The sequence below is a fragment of the Salarias fasciatus genome (assembly GCF_902148845.1).
Source record: "Salarias fasciatus chromosome 7 unlocalized genomic scaffold, fSalaFa1.1 super_scaffold_4, whole genome shotgun sequence".
Classification (NCBI taxonomy): Eukaryota; Metazoa; Chordata; class Actinopteri; order Blenniiformes; family Blenniidae; genus Salarias; species Salarias fasciatus.
In genome coordinates this window covers 3,903,718-3,916,593 of record NW_021941229.1, presented here as the reverse complement: position 1 = coordinate 3,916,593, position 12,876 = coordinate 3,903,718, and the positions used below count along the sequence as shown (strand labels likewise).

Genomic DNA, 12,876 nt, shown 5'->3' with positions numbered 1-12,876 from the left:
CTCTGGATCTCCTCGGCTCATTGGCCGGGCCCTGTGGAGCCCCTCTGGAGCTCCTCGGCTCATTGGCCGGGCCCTGTGGAGCCCCTCTGGAGCTCCTCGGCTCATTGGCCGGGCCCTGTGGAGCCCCTCTGGAGCTGCTCGGCTCATTGGCCGGGCCCTGTGGAGCCCCTCTGGAGCTGCTCGGCTCATTGGCCGGGCCCTGTGGAGCCCCTCTGGAGCTGCTCGGCTCATTGGCCGGGCCCTGTGGAGCCCCTCTGGAGCTGCTCGGCTCATTGGCCGGGACCTCCGGAGCTCCGCGGAGGAGCAGCTCCCCCGCCCCGCCTCTCTCTCTAGAAGTTTTTGGAGAAGTTTCTCCCTGGTCCGGGTCCCGGTCTGGACAGCATGCTGACCGTGTTGCTGAGCAGCGCGCTGGCCGCCCTGCTGGCCCTGCTGCTCTACCAGCGGACCTTCCTCCCGTTCCTCTGGCAGGACGCGCGCTTCTACCTGCGGCTGCGCGGCTTCTCGCGCACCGTGCAGAGCCGCATGCGGAGCGGGGTGCTCAGCCTGGCCGACTGCCTGGCCCGCCAGGCGAGCCGCGCCCCGGACAGACCCTTCGTGGTGTTCGGGGAGCGGACCTGGACCTACGGCGAGGTGGACCGGAGGAGCAACCGCTTCGCCCGGGCGCTGCGGGCCGAGGCGGGGCTGCGGCCCGGGGCCGTGGCGGCGCTGCTCATGAGCAACGAGCCGGACTTCCTGTGCGCCTGGTTCGGCCTCAGCAGGCTGGGCTGCCAGGCCGCCTTCATCAACGTCCACCTGAAGCCCGCAGCCCTGCTGCACTGCCTGCTCACCTGCGGAGCCTCCACCCTGCTGCTGGGCGCAGGTACGTCAAAGCGCCGGCCCGCGGACCGCAGCGCGGCCGCTGCTGGAGATGTGATGGTCGTGAACCAGACTTTCAAAGAACCATGAACTCCCTTTTTCTGTGGCCACGTTAGACCCGCAGGCTGATGCTAAATCAAGAATATCATCCCATAATACTCATCACTTGATCCACATCTGGACCGATGGGGCTGGTTCAGAGTCTGATGAGGGGAAGAGCTTTCAATCCAGCTTTGTCTTTTGTGTCCATGTGAAAACAGCAGCAGTCAAATACAGCCAGATTAACATCCACACTACAGGTTAACACACAAAACACTTTTAATGTGAAAATGTTTAGAATCTACAAAACTCTAAATGCTATTAAAAGTTGCTATAAAGTGATCTAAAGTGGCCTGCAGTGATTTCAACAGGCAGCAGGAGAAACAGCTGTAGTAAACCACATCTGGCGCACAGGCGTTCCACAATCTCGGTGTATCAGCCCCAGTGTGTTCCTGACCTCGACGCCCCCACCGCTCAGTGATGAGTTGTACCTTCTGATAGCCGAGGGGACCAAAGAGTCTCCGGAGCCTGTTTGTGGAGCAGACCAGAGACTGTTTGAGGCCCTGTGCTGAGGGGAGATGGACCCCGGATGAGTTTAACCGGACGTGAACTCTGTCAGCCCTCTTGGACTTTGCTTCATGGACTCAGCGCTGATGTTGTTGGAGATAATTGACCCTCACACACCTCAAGCACGCCCATCCCACAGAGAGGGGACAGATCCAGGTACAGGGAAGGGGACAGGTTCAGAATCAGACCTAGAAATAGACTGAGATTGATCTATTCGTCCATCACTTCAGGTCTGAATTGTGCACAAGAGGAAAGCTGTAATCTGACAGAGCTGAGTTTCTAACTGGATGATGGAGTCATGAAAACTCTGAAGCACTGTCATGAAACTTTCTGTGGTTTTAATGAAGAAAAGTTCAACTGTTATCCACAACTTCTCCCTGCTGACACCCGTCAAACACACACACACTTCAGTGTTCACAAATGCTTTCTGATGCAAGTGTGAATGTGTGTGTGTGTGTGTGTGTCTTCTGTCGGTCCGTCTCCAGACCTGCTGCCCCTGGTGCAGGAGGTTCGGTCCGAGCTGCAGAAGCAGAAGGTGTGTGTGTGGGTGGTGGATCACACGTCGCCCTCCGAGGACTTCCACACCCTGCTGGACAAGGTGGACGCGGCGTCCGGAGAACCCCTGACCGACGCCCCCAAGGTCCAGATCACGTCCAACTTCCTCTACATCTTCACATCTGGCACCACAGGTAGTGGACACACACACACACCAGCGTACCTGTTGGACGTGATCCTCTATGTAAAACCTGTGTGTGTGTGTGTGTGTGTGTGTCAGGGCTCTCCAAGGCGGCCCGGGTGGGTCATCTGAAAGCCATCGCCAGCATGGCCTTCTTTCACATCTGTGGAGCCACGTCTGAGGACGTCATCTACATCACTCTGCCTCTGTACCACATGTCGGCCTCGCTGCTGGGGATCGGAGGGTGTATCCACCTGGGTAAGAGCAGCCGCACGTCACACACACACACACACACACACACACACACAATTAGTTTGTTCAGGTTGTTTTTTCTGGTTCTCTATTTTTCTCTCTGTTTCCTTGAAAACAATTCCTGGAAGTCTGTGGTTTATTTTGGGTGAAGTTTGGAGCTGACTGTTGAGGAAAGCAGGATGGGTTTTAGTAGCGCTCCAGTTTCCCTGTGAGAATTCCCACTTCCTGGAAAACTGCGAGGCTGGAACAAAACAGGGAAGTCCTCTCTGAGCTGTGTGTGTGTGAGTAGGTTTTCTGTGTGTGGCAGGTGCAACGTGTGTGTTGAAGAAGAAGTTCTCTGCCCGTCAGTTCTGGCCGGACTGTGTGAAGCACAAAGTGACGGTGGTGCAGTACATCGGGGAGCTGTGCAGATATCTGCTCAACCAGCCGCCGGTGAGGCCAAGCCTTCCCTCCGCCATCAGTGTAGCAAGGAGAGCAACCCTGAACACTAATCCTTCAAGGAATATCATGTCACTATAACATAGATCTGAGAAAGGAGTTATTACATGAAAGAGCAGCGTTTAAATGACTCAAGTTGTAAAAACACATCAAGAGGACAACATCTCCTGGAATTAATGTTTTGTGCAGTTTGCTTATCAACTCTCAATTTTCATTGTAAAAAGTCCTTCACTTTTATTACACCATTTAATATAACATTTATTGCATTCAAAATGGACAAAATTATTACTTTGCTGACTATTAAATGGCTGTTTGCTACAGAGTCAGTGAGAAAAATCCTGAAACATCCAGATGTTCTTCTGAACTGCTTCATTCTTATTATGGAGACAGGGGGTAAAGGCAGACTACACCAGGGCTCTTCAGCCTGCAGCTCGGGGCTGTACAGGTGTGTAGAGCTGCGTACAGATGTGTTCAGGTGTGTAGAGTTGAGTTCAGGTGTGTATAAGTATTTACAGGTGTGTAAAGGTGAGTGCGAGTGTGTATAGGTACTTAAAAGTGTGTAAAGGTTAGGTCAGGTGTGAGTTCAGGTGTGCAGAGGTATTTACAGGAGTGTAGAGGTGAGTACATGTGTGTATAGGAACTTAAAGATGTGTAGAGGTACTTACAGGTGTGTAAGAGGTGAGTTCAGGTGTGTAGAGGTGTTTAAAGGTGCGTACAGGTGTGTAGAGTTGAGTCGGGATGAGTTCAGGAATGTATAGGTACTTGCAGGTGTGTAGCGGTGATTACAGGTGTGTATACGTGTTTACAGGTGTGTAGAGGTGAGTGCGAGTGTGTATAGGTACTTACAGGAATGTAGAGGTAATTACATGTGTGTATAGGTACTTAAAAGTGTGTAAAGGTGAGGTCAGGTGTGAGTTCAGGTGTGCAGAGGTATTTACAGGTGTGTGTAGGTGAGTTCAGGTGCTGATCCTGGGAGATGTGAGGTGTGTGAGAGTGTTTTTCTCGCTGCCTGCAGGTTCCTGAGGAGAAACTCCACCGTGTGCGGCTGGCGGCGGGCAGCGGCCTCCGCCCAGACGTCTGGAGGAAGTTCGTCTCGCGCTTCGGTTCCATCAGAGTCCGAGAAGGCTACGGCCTGACGGAGGCCGGCGTGGGCTTCCTCAACTACACCGACGAGGTGGGGCCGATCGGACGGGCCGGATACTTCAACAAGGTCAGAGGGCGGCGTTCGGGGACTTCTCCCGTGAGGAGCCAGCCGAGGAGGGAAGCGTCGCTGACCTTCCTTGTGCTTGCAGCTCTCCATGCCCTTCGAGCTGCTCAGGTTCGACCCTCACACCTTCGAGGCCGTGCGCACGCCGTCGGGGAGATGCCTGAAGGCAGAAGCAGGTGCGAGCCTCTCGGCGCCCTCAGGTACCTCTGACCCCTGACCCCTGACCCCTGACCTCCTCCTGCCTCTGTGTCCAGGTGAGGCCGGGATCCTGGTGGCTCCCCTCACCGCCAGGAACCAGTTCTCGGGCTACGCTGGGAACCAGCAGCAGTCGGAGAAGAAGCTGCTGCGAGACGTGTTCCAGCCCGGAGACGTGTACTTCAACACCGGGGACCTGCTGCTCCGGGACCACAGGGACTTCCTGTACTTCCGGGACCGCGTCGGAGACACCTTCAGGTCCTCCTCCACCTGATTCCACTCAAACTGTCATTCTTAGTGTCAAAAGTAAAAAAAAACTGTTTCAAATGCAGATGTTTTGTGACAGGTGGAAAGGAGAGAACGTTTCCACCATGGAGGTCTCAGAGGTTTTAGGCCTCCTCCCCTTCATCCAGGAGGCGAACGTCTACGGAGTCACGGTCCCGGGTGGGTCAGAGGGCTTCATCAGAAAAGCTTCAGAGGAGACCAGAGGAGGTTTCCTGTTTGGTTCAGACGAGACGCTGCTCTAAAAGGCCTTTCGGCTCATCGCCACTTCACTTGTGTCTCCTTTGTTTTCAGGATCGGAGGGTCGGGCTGGCATGGCTGCTGTGGTTCTGAAGCAGGATCACTCGTTGGACGGCGAACAGCTTTACCGGCAGCTGGAGGAAAGCCTTCCTGCGTACGCCTGGCCCTGGTTTGTGAGAATACAGGTGAGTCCTGCACACGGCCAGTCCCGACTCTGAGCTGCGGCGCCTGACGTGCGTCTCTGCTTGTTTCCAGACGTCCTTAGACGTGACGGACACTTTCAAGCAGCAGAAGACGAAGCTGGTGCAGGAAGGCTTCAACCCGCAGCTCACCGGCGACCCTCTGCTCTTCCTAGACGCTTCCCAGAAGACCTTCGTCCCGCTGAACTCGGCGCTGTACGAAGACATCGTTTCTGGAAACGTCCGTTTTTAGAGGCGTGGACGGCAGCATCCTCAGTGCACATAAGCTAAACGAGCTGTGACTGTTTTAGACGTTTTATCTAACGCCACGCTGTAGTTCTTTATACTGAATTCAAGCTGTCGTCAGATTCTGAATTTAGTGTTTGTGTAAATAGTCTGTTTTTAGAACTATCAGCTGTGTTTTTGTGAAGATGTCCAGGTATCTCAGGTGGTCCGAGGACTTTAAAGACCTGCTTCATTTCATTCCTGCACGCGGCAGCAACATGAGGAGGGAATCAAACCAGCAACCGTCTCATCTTCTCTCCAACAGGAGAGCGAGGACTCTCTGGTCTTCACCAGCTTTCCCCTTCTTCTCCGTCAAACTGTGTCACTGTTAACAGAAAGAGACGCAAAACACCTCGATTCACATTCCAGAAAACGAATGATTAAAGGACCCGAGCTCAGGAATTACTGGGAAACAGCTGTCTTCTTTACTCCATTCTCACTTTTTGGTGTCTTTTAGACAATGAAACCTGTTTTTGATGCTCATTTATGGGCTCTACACACGGCGCACAATGAAGAGCAGCGACAGCGACACACTCCACACTGTACAGATGCACGGATCGCTTGAAGTAACCAAAATTTTTGTTGACGTTCACTGTCAAAAGAAACAAACAACCCTGGGTCCATCATAGATTACAAACGAAAGAGCATGGAGAATATCACCATTTAATGCAAGATCTCAAGGAAGATCCATCTCCAGTGATTACAGTAATTATGTATTTTTGCAGAGTGTAATTATATTTTAGACTTGACCTGTAATTAAAATAATTTTAAATAATTACAAGATTTTGTGCACAACATACTTTTTTATTATTATTGCGTTTGAATCAAGAAGGCCACAGTCTAAAAAAACAAATCAAAGCACATATTTTTTTTACAAAATGAAATAAAAGAAAATTTCTCTTTACTCATAAAAGAATGGGCTGTAAATGTGCAAACTGTGCAGATTTTTCAATACAAAAACTGTTGGGAAGTCTGAAGAACAATGAACAAGTCAAAAAATCATCACTTTTCTCCAAACTGTGTGTAGGTTTACACAAATTGTACTTGCCTGGAGGCACTGAAAACGGTACTATTCCAAAATGCTGCTACTGCGCATGCGCGTTCCAATTACAGACACGTTGCAGGACAAGAAACCATAGATAAACACACGTAGACCACGTAGACCTAGACATTGGCATTCATACAAGCAGACATACATCAATATTAATTTAATTCTATAAGTAGATGCATAGACGTGTGTACGTTTATATAAAAATGTGCATGTGTGTCCTCATAAATTTTCATTCATTTGATTATCTTTAAAATGCAAAAAAAATTAAGCCAAAACAAAAATTCCACTAAATTAATGAAAACGGGGTGAACAGTGAACTCCTTGCACCAACAAAAAAATCCTCCAGATTTCTGAGAATGAGCAAGAGGAAGCTTATTAACTCATCCAGTCCATAATATTAACTTAATATCAACGCTCTGCGGTTCTCCTCGTTGTATTTCTACGCTCTGGAGGTGGAGTCACGTGCGAGCAGACGTGGCAGCCCTTACGTCATCAGCGTGAGCCGGAGGTTTATTATTGGTGGTGAGCTACTCTGCTAGCAGGTGAGTGCTAACTCGGACTATCAGTAGAACTAACCAATAGAAAGACTAACCCTAACCAGCCCGGCGCGCTGCTCGCTCCCGGCGGAGTGGATACTAGTTATCTTGACCAGCGCGGCCCCGGCTGGCCCGTCACGAGGGGACGGTCAGTGGCTCTCAGCTGTTTGCCTTCAGTCGTGTCACAGCAAGAAGCTGCAGACACACATAATCTGACATGTAGGCTCCGGATCCGCGTATGAAGGGGTGAGCGAGGTGTGTGTGCTCCTCCGTGTTGCTCTCACACACCAGGGAGGCTCTGAGAGGAGGAAATGAGCGCCACTGTGTTCACTGGATGTGGCTGCGGGGGGGTCTGCAGCCCGGCTTGAAGGGAGTCTCCGGTCTATTTCAGGGTTTCTACAGGATGTTGGGAGTTAGTTTGATGTCTGAGTTTCCCGCAAGCTGATCCCCTCATGTAAAACTGTAGCTATTAGGAATAACTTCACTCCCCTCCACCATCTGTCATGAATAAATTCAGTCTGACTCAGAGTGTTTTAAAGCACAAACATTCAGTATAAACAGTCTCGTGTCGAAGCCTCTTCAGAGGACTCTTGTGAGCAGGTGTTTGTCTTCTGACTGCTGCGCTCTGACCTGCAGGTGTCTCCAGCCGAGAAGATGATGGAAGAGAGCGGGATTGAGACGACGCCTCCTGCCAGCCCGACTCCTCCTCCTCTGATGGCGGCGGCGTCGGTGAGCAGCCCGGTGGTCTCCATCGGTAAGAACCCCCCCCCCCCCCAGGCTGGTTTCAGTCGGAGGGTGGAGCCCCTGAAGAGACGAGGGACAGAGAGCTAAAGTCCATATTGGAGCTGTAACAGTCTCTCCTGTGTGTTTCAGGTCTGTCCAGCTCCATGCCCCCCCTGGCGGCCCCCCCTCCTCCGCTCTCCTCGCCCTTCACCAGCGGCTCCAGCTTCCCTCCCTCCGTTGCCCCCTCGCTGCCCCCGCTGGTTTCATCCGTCGGGGCGGTCGCCCCGCCGCCCGCCGCCCTGTCAGCCCCCCCCTCCGGCCCCCCCGTGTCCAGCTTCTCCATGAGCGCCGGCTACGACATCACGCGGGGCCACGCCGGCCGGACCCCCCAGACCCCTCTGATGCCCACCTTCTCCAGCCCCGCCGCCTCCTCAGGTCAGAGCTGTAGTGTGTGTGTGCGTATGTGCGTGCGTGTGTGTGTGTGTGTGTCCGTAACGTCTGCGGCGCTGTCCCCCAGGCGTCCTGTCCAACCCCATGGTGCAGCAGCCGGCCATGACGGGCGGTCTGGACGCCGGTTCTCCCATCACGTTCCCCGAGGAGCACGACGACCCCCGGGTGTCCGGAGACGCCGGCGCGGGCGGCGGCGGCGGCGGCGGCGGCCTCTGGGGCTTCTTCAAGGTACCGCCGGTGCCGCCGCTTCACGGAGCGCCGTGACGGCCTGTCCCGGAAGGTTCTGGCTGACGTCTCCCGTCTGTCCTCAGGGAGTTGCGGGAAACGCCGTGGTGAAGACGGTTCTGGACAAAACCAAACACTCTGTGGAGTCGATGATCACCACGCTGGACCCGGGGATGGCGCCGTACATCAGTGAGTCCTCCTCCTCCTCCTCCTCCTCCTCTTCCTCTTCCTCCTCCTCCTCCTCCTCCTCCTCCTCCTCCTCCTCCTCCTCCTCCTCCTCCTCCTCCTCACCCGGCTCCTCCCCCGTCTCGCCGTCCCTCTGCAGAGTCTGGAGGAGACATTGACGTCGTGGTGGCTTCGGAGAAGGAGTCCAGCGTGGACGCCATCAGGGACGCCTTCCAGGAGGTGTTTGGGATGGCCATGGTGAGCGGAGAGCCCGGTCAGTCCAACATCGCCCCGCAGCCGGTGGGCTACGCGGCGGGGGTGAAGGTCAGTCAGTCCACTGCTGCACCGCGGCCGCTTCTCCTCTCCCGCGTCCCACATGAACCTGATCAGTAAGGTGTGTGTGTGTGTGTGCGTGTGTGTTCAGGGGGCTCAGGAGCGCATCGACAGCCTGCGTCGGGCTGGTGTGATCCACGAGAAGCAGCCCGTCGTCTCTCTGGAAAACTTCATCGCTGAACTTTTCCCTGATAAGTAAGAAGCTCCTGACGGTCTGTTGCAGTGGGCGGAGCTAAACCGGGAATCGAACCGGCTCTCCCGGACTGAACACTGTGTGTTTTCTCCGCTCCCCCTCGCGTGCAGGTGGTTCGACATCGGCTGTCTGATCCTGGAGGACCCGGGTCACGGCATCCACATCGAGGTCTTCACTCAGGCCACGCCCCTGGCGCTGGACCTCATCCAGCAGGTACGCAAACCGCCTCACGTCACGTCACGTCACGGCACGTCACGGCACGTCACGTCACGGCACGGCACGCCGCCTTATTCCACACTGATCCCCCCCCCCTCCAGGCCCAGACCCTCACCCCTCCGGACTACAGCCTGCGCTGGTCCGGCCTGGTGGTCACCGTGGGGGAGGTCCTGGAGCGCAGCAGGCCCAACGTCAACCGGGCCGACTGGCACCAGGCGCTGACCGGCACCAGCCAGCGCCGCATGATCCACAGCGCCGCCACCGCGCTGGCCGGCATCTACAAGCAGCAGCTTCCTCCCAGGACTGTGTGAGAGCCGGGACCGGCAGGGAGCGGGCCGGACCGGCCCGGACCGGCAGGGACCAGCAGGGACCCGGGCCGCTGGTGGACCAGCGCAGCTCTCCAGACGCCTCTGAGCTCAACGCCAAACGCACATTTCTGTAATTAGTGTAACGATGTGAAGGTTTGCGGCCCCGGGTGTTCACCCATCCAATCCTCCTCCTCCTCACTTACTGATGAAGAATAATGTGGGAATGATTTTCAACGAATGAGCAGTGGCGTCCCAGTGGTACAGTAGACGTCCTGACAGACCTGATCCAGAGCTGTGGAGAGGTGGGTTTGGGATCAGAAGGTCACAGGTTTGATTCCCACAGCGGACAGGGAGGAGCAATGTGGAAGAATGAATTTCTCCTATAAAACAGGCTTAGTTTTGTTAAATTAATAAAAAGAAAAGGATAAACAGGAAGTAGAACTCCACTTCCTGCTCCAGGGTGTCAAACATATGGCCTGTGGGCCAGAACCTATCCGCCAGAGGGATCGCACCTGTTCCACCAGATGCTCCGCCTCCGCCGGCTCACATCTCGTCTCATTGAAGCACAAAGTCGCCTCAGTTTTTATATTTTTTAAATCAAGATGAGCTTTTCGGTGTTTTTCAGGAGAAACGGTTTGAAACTCAGACTTCAGTCGTCAGTAATCTGTTGGTAACGCTGTAGCTAAAGTGTAATTTGTTGATTTTACGTAACTGGAGTGTGTGAATGTGGAAACTTCAGTCAGAATTGGTGTTCAGCTGGGACCAGAACATCTGCTGCCAAATCCAGCCGTCCAGTGGGGCACCAGGGGTCGGGGTCAGAGGTCACTGAGGGGAACTGTTTGTGTGTTTTGTCCTGTAAATGTGCCTTTTTACTAAAATAAATATAATCCCCTTTTCCTGTTGGCTGAGTCGATCCATGTCGTGGAATGTAATCTGATTACTTTCCTTAATGTTTGTTTTACTCCCTAAAATCAAGTTAAGTTTCTGGTGATTTTTCTGAATTCTGTTAAAAAAAAAAAATGAAAAGCTGATGAAGTGCTTTACCGTATCTGTCCAGAAGAGGGCGGCAGGGAGAACATTATTTTACCAACATGTTCAAACTTTGACATAAGACAGCTGCTCACAAAGTGAATGAAAAAATAAGACTGCTGCTGCGTTTGTTAAGTTTCATCTCTTTATTTCAGGGTGTTTGATTAAATTCCCTCCTTTTTGAAGCAGTTTTCAGAAGATTCGATGTTTTGATTTTCGTTTTTTAGATTCTAGTTGTATCTACTGCTTCAGATATTTGAGGTGATTTATTTTTGGAAACAAAGAGGAGCTCATGCTGTCGTGTGTCTCCAGCGATCATAATTCACACTGCATCAGTCTGACATGAGGTTTTTAAAAATCATTACATAATAATACCTGAGTAGAGCAGTTTTTCTTCTTCATCTCTGAACCGCGACAGACTGAAATCTGTCCAGTGTCATGAAATATCCTCCCTGAGCTGGCTCATCTGTTCAGCTTCAGGTTCAAATCTGAGGAGCTCAATTCTTTTCTTGTCTTCTGAGGTTCAAAAATACTACAGAGAGTCCCCTCATCAAAGATTCACGCTGCCTGAGGGCAGGACGCAACTCTGTGTGTGTGTGTGTGTGTGTGTGTTCTCGTATTTCTATCCTTGTCGGGGCCAAATGTCCCCACAAGGATAGCAAAACGTGGAACGACGTGCCTTGTGGGGACCTTTTTCCGGTCCTAAGTAGGAGAAACAGTGTTTTCTTGACCATGTTGTTGTTACTGAAAAAAGTAAAAGTGCAAAAACATTTCTTTAGGGTTAGGCTTTGTTGTGGTGTGGGTTAGGGTTAGGGTAAGGGTCAGGGTTAGGGGCTAGACATGAATGGGAGTCAATGGAAGGTCCCCACAAGGATAGAAATACGAGACTGGGCGTGTGTGTGTGTGTGTGTGTGTGTGTGTGTGTGTGTGTGTGTGTGTGTGTGTCTCAGGATTCATACTCCTGCCTGGAGGAGTAAATATGACCAGCCAGGTTTGTAAATCATTGATCGGGGTGTTTTTGTCTGGGATGTCTGACTCCAGTTCAGGACAAGCAGCACTAAAAATAATGGCAGAGCCTCCTGGCGTTCTGGAAGAAACACAAACACAGCAGACCTTGATTCAAAACAAATCTTCACACTTCAATTCAGCTTTATTTGTACATAACACCAAATACAAGAAACTTTCACAGAGTAGAGAGATGACGATTCCCCAGGAAGAGACCTGCAGAACCAGGCTCAGAAGTATCTCTGTGGCTGTGATGGTGATTATTGACCTTTTCTTGTTGTTTTTAATTATTATTGATTGACATGTCACAGTACTTTAACATCCATTCATGCGGTGGGAGAGTGGGAAAGAGGAAGTGGCCACAGACACTGTCAGACTATGCAGAGTTTATTCCCACAGTGTGTCAGTCGGTCTGTTGAAACCCTCCAGATGGACCGAAGAACCAGGAGTCACTGTAAAATTTAAAGAGGCTCTCTGAAGCTGTCTTAAAGGGTAACCCTCACGCTCCTCTCAGACCTTCTCCAAGGCCTGGAACTGTTCAGATGACGTGTAGATTTACACATCAGTCCTGTGGACGTGCGTTCATGGGCAGATCAGTGAACGGGAGCATTCGCGTCACGTTTCCTTGAGGAACATGAGTCGGGGCCTCCGCCGACGTTCTGCTGACGCTGCAGAACCAGACAGGAAGCCTCTGTGGGGTTCCTGCTGCACGCTCAGTGAATCCTGATAGGAAAGACCCGTGAGAGGCAGAGAACAGAGGCAAAGATCAAAACCCAGCCCAGATATTCCAAATTTACACATGACTGAAGTCAAACCCAGTGGAGCTGACCACACTTCACTGACATAGATCCTCTTTAATTAGAACTTCTGGCTCTAATCCGGAGATCATCCTCTTCCCCTCACTCCGACTCGATGAGCTTCCATCTTTTTATTCCCAGGACGGAAGCTTCATTAAAGCATAAAGCCTCGGTAACGTCCAGACCTCGTGGAGCTCGATCAGCTCGGATGAACTGTCCTGTCTCCAGCAGGACACTACATCTAACAAACAGGCCTTTTTTAAATCACCACAAAATCTTCAAATTCCTTCATTTGTGATTTCATAACAAAACCAGACGGGACATTTGTTTGAGCTGAAGTTACTTCAGTTCCAGGGAGGAAGATGCTCTATAATTTGGATGTTATGTGAGGTTACATTAACCATTAATACAGATCTCGTTAAAAGAGATCTATTCAATGATATTTCATCTTTTTTCTGGTTAAAAATATGTTGATGAAACCTTTGATTTTCTCATCCTGGAACCACTCAAAATCAACTCCTCTCACCTCTCATTGCACCACACAAAATGAAATCCTGAAGTTTCTGAAAGAATGGGCCATTTTCACAGCTCCACTACTTCCTGAAATTAACTGTGCACATTCATTTCCTG

At 51.8% G+C, this 12,876-nt stretch overlaps 2 protein-coding genes across 6 annotated transcripts; both read left to right on the top strand.

Moving 5' to 3' along the window:
• Positions 1–353: 353 nt before the first annotated feature.
• On the top strand, positions 354–5,901 carry LOC115383247 (very long-chain acyl-CoA synthetase). Of its 3 annotated transcripts, none has more exons than XM_030085368.1 (10): positions 354–859; positions 1,947–2,150; positions 2,237–2,395; positions 2,697–2,821; positions 3,843–4,037; positions 4,120–4,210; positions 4,289–4,487; positions 4,576–4,673; positions 4,806–4,936; positions 5,007–5,901. In XM_030085368.1, exons 1-10 carry the CDS (start codon positions 382–384, stop codon positions 5,181–5,183), a joined length of 1,857 nt encoding a protein of 618 aa, XP_029941228.1. In that variant the 5' UTR covers positions 354–381; the 3' UTR covers positions 5,184–5,901. The 3 variants fall into 3 exon arrangements, with proteins under 3 accessions (XP_029941228.1, XP_029941227.1, XP_029941230.1); XM_030085367.1 differs by having other exon boundaries at positions 4,576–4,721; XM_030085370.1 differs by lacking the exon at positions 354–859 and adding an exon at positions 1,479–1,617 and having other exon boundaries at positions 4,576–4,721.
• Positions 5,902–6,755: 854 nt separating this feature from the next.
• prrc1 (proline-rich coiled-coil 1) lies at positions 6,756–10,316 on the top strand. Of its 3 annotated transcripts, none has more exons than XM_030085371.1 (9): positions 6,756–6,808; positions 7,439–7,556; positions 7,676–7,960; positions 8,043–8,203; positions 8,287–8,389; positions 8,526–8,689; positions 8,790–8,893; positions 9,002–9,104; positions 9,209–10,316. In XM_030085371.1, the coding sequence occupies exons 2-9, from the start codon at positions 7,457–7,459 to the stop codon at positions 9,416–9,418; spliced, it is 1,230 nt and encodes a 409-aa protein (XP_029941231.1). In that variant the 5' UTR covers positions 6,756–6,808; positions 7,439–7,456; the 3' UTR covers positions 9,419–10,316. The 3 variants fall into 3 exon arrangements, with proteins under 3 accessions (XP_029941231.1, XP_029941233.1, XP_029941232.1); XM_030085373.1 differs by lacking the exon at positions 6,756–6,808 and adding an exon at positions 6,855–6,950; XM_030085372.1 differs by lacking the exon at positions 6,756–6,808 and adding an exon at positions 6,969–7,057.
• Positions 10,317–12,876: the final 2,560 nt, after the last annotated feature.

Coding starts and splice junctions, on each gene's coding strand:
- LOC115383247 (XM_030085367.1), top strand. CDS start 382: ATGCTGACCGTGTTGCTGAGCAGCGCGCTGGCCGCCCTGCTGGCCCTG. Junction 4,211..4,288: donor ATGCCTGAAGGCAGAAGCAG/GTGCGAGCCTCT, acceptor CTCTGTGTCCAG/GTGAGGCCGGGATCCTGGTG. Junction 4,937..5,006: donor CCTGGTTTGTGAGAATACAG/GTGAGTCCTGCA, acceptor GCTTGTTTCCAG/ACGTCCTTAGACGTGACGGA.
- prrc1 (XM_030085371.1), top strand. CDS start 7,457: ATGATGGAAGAGAGCGGGATTGAGACGACGCCTCCTGCCAGCCCGACT. Junction 8,390..8,525: donor GGGGATGGCGCCGTACATCA/GTGAGTCCTCCT, acceptor GTCCCTCTGCAG/AGTCTGGAGGAGACATTGAC. Junction 8,690..8,789: donor GCTACGCGGCGGGGGTGAAG/GTCAGTCAGTCC, acceptor GTGTGTGTTCAG/GGGGCTCAGGAGCGCATCGA.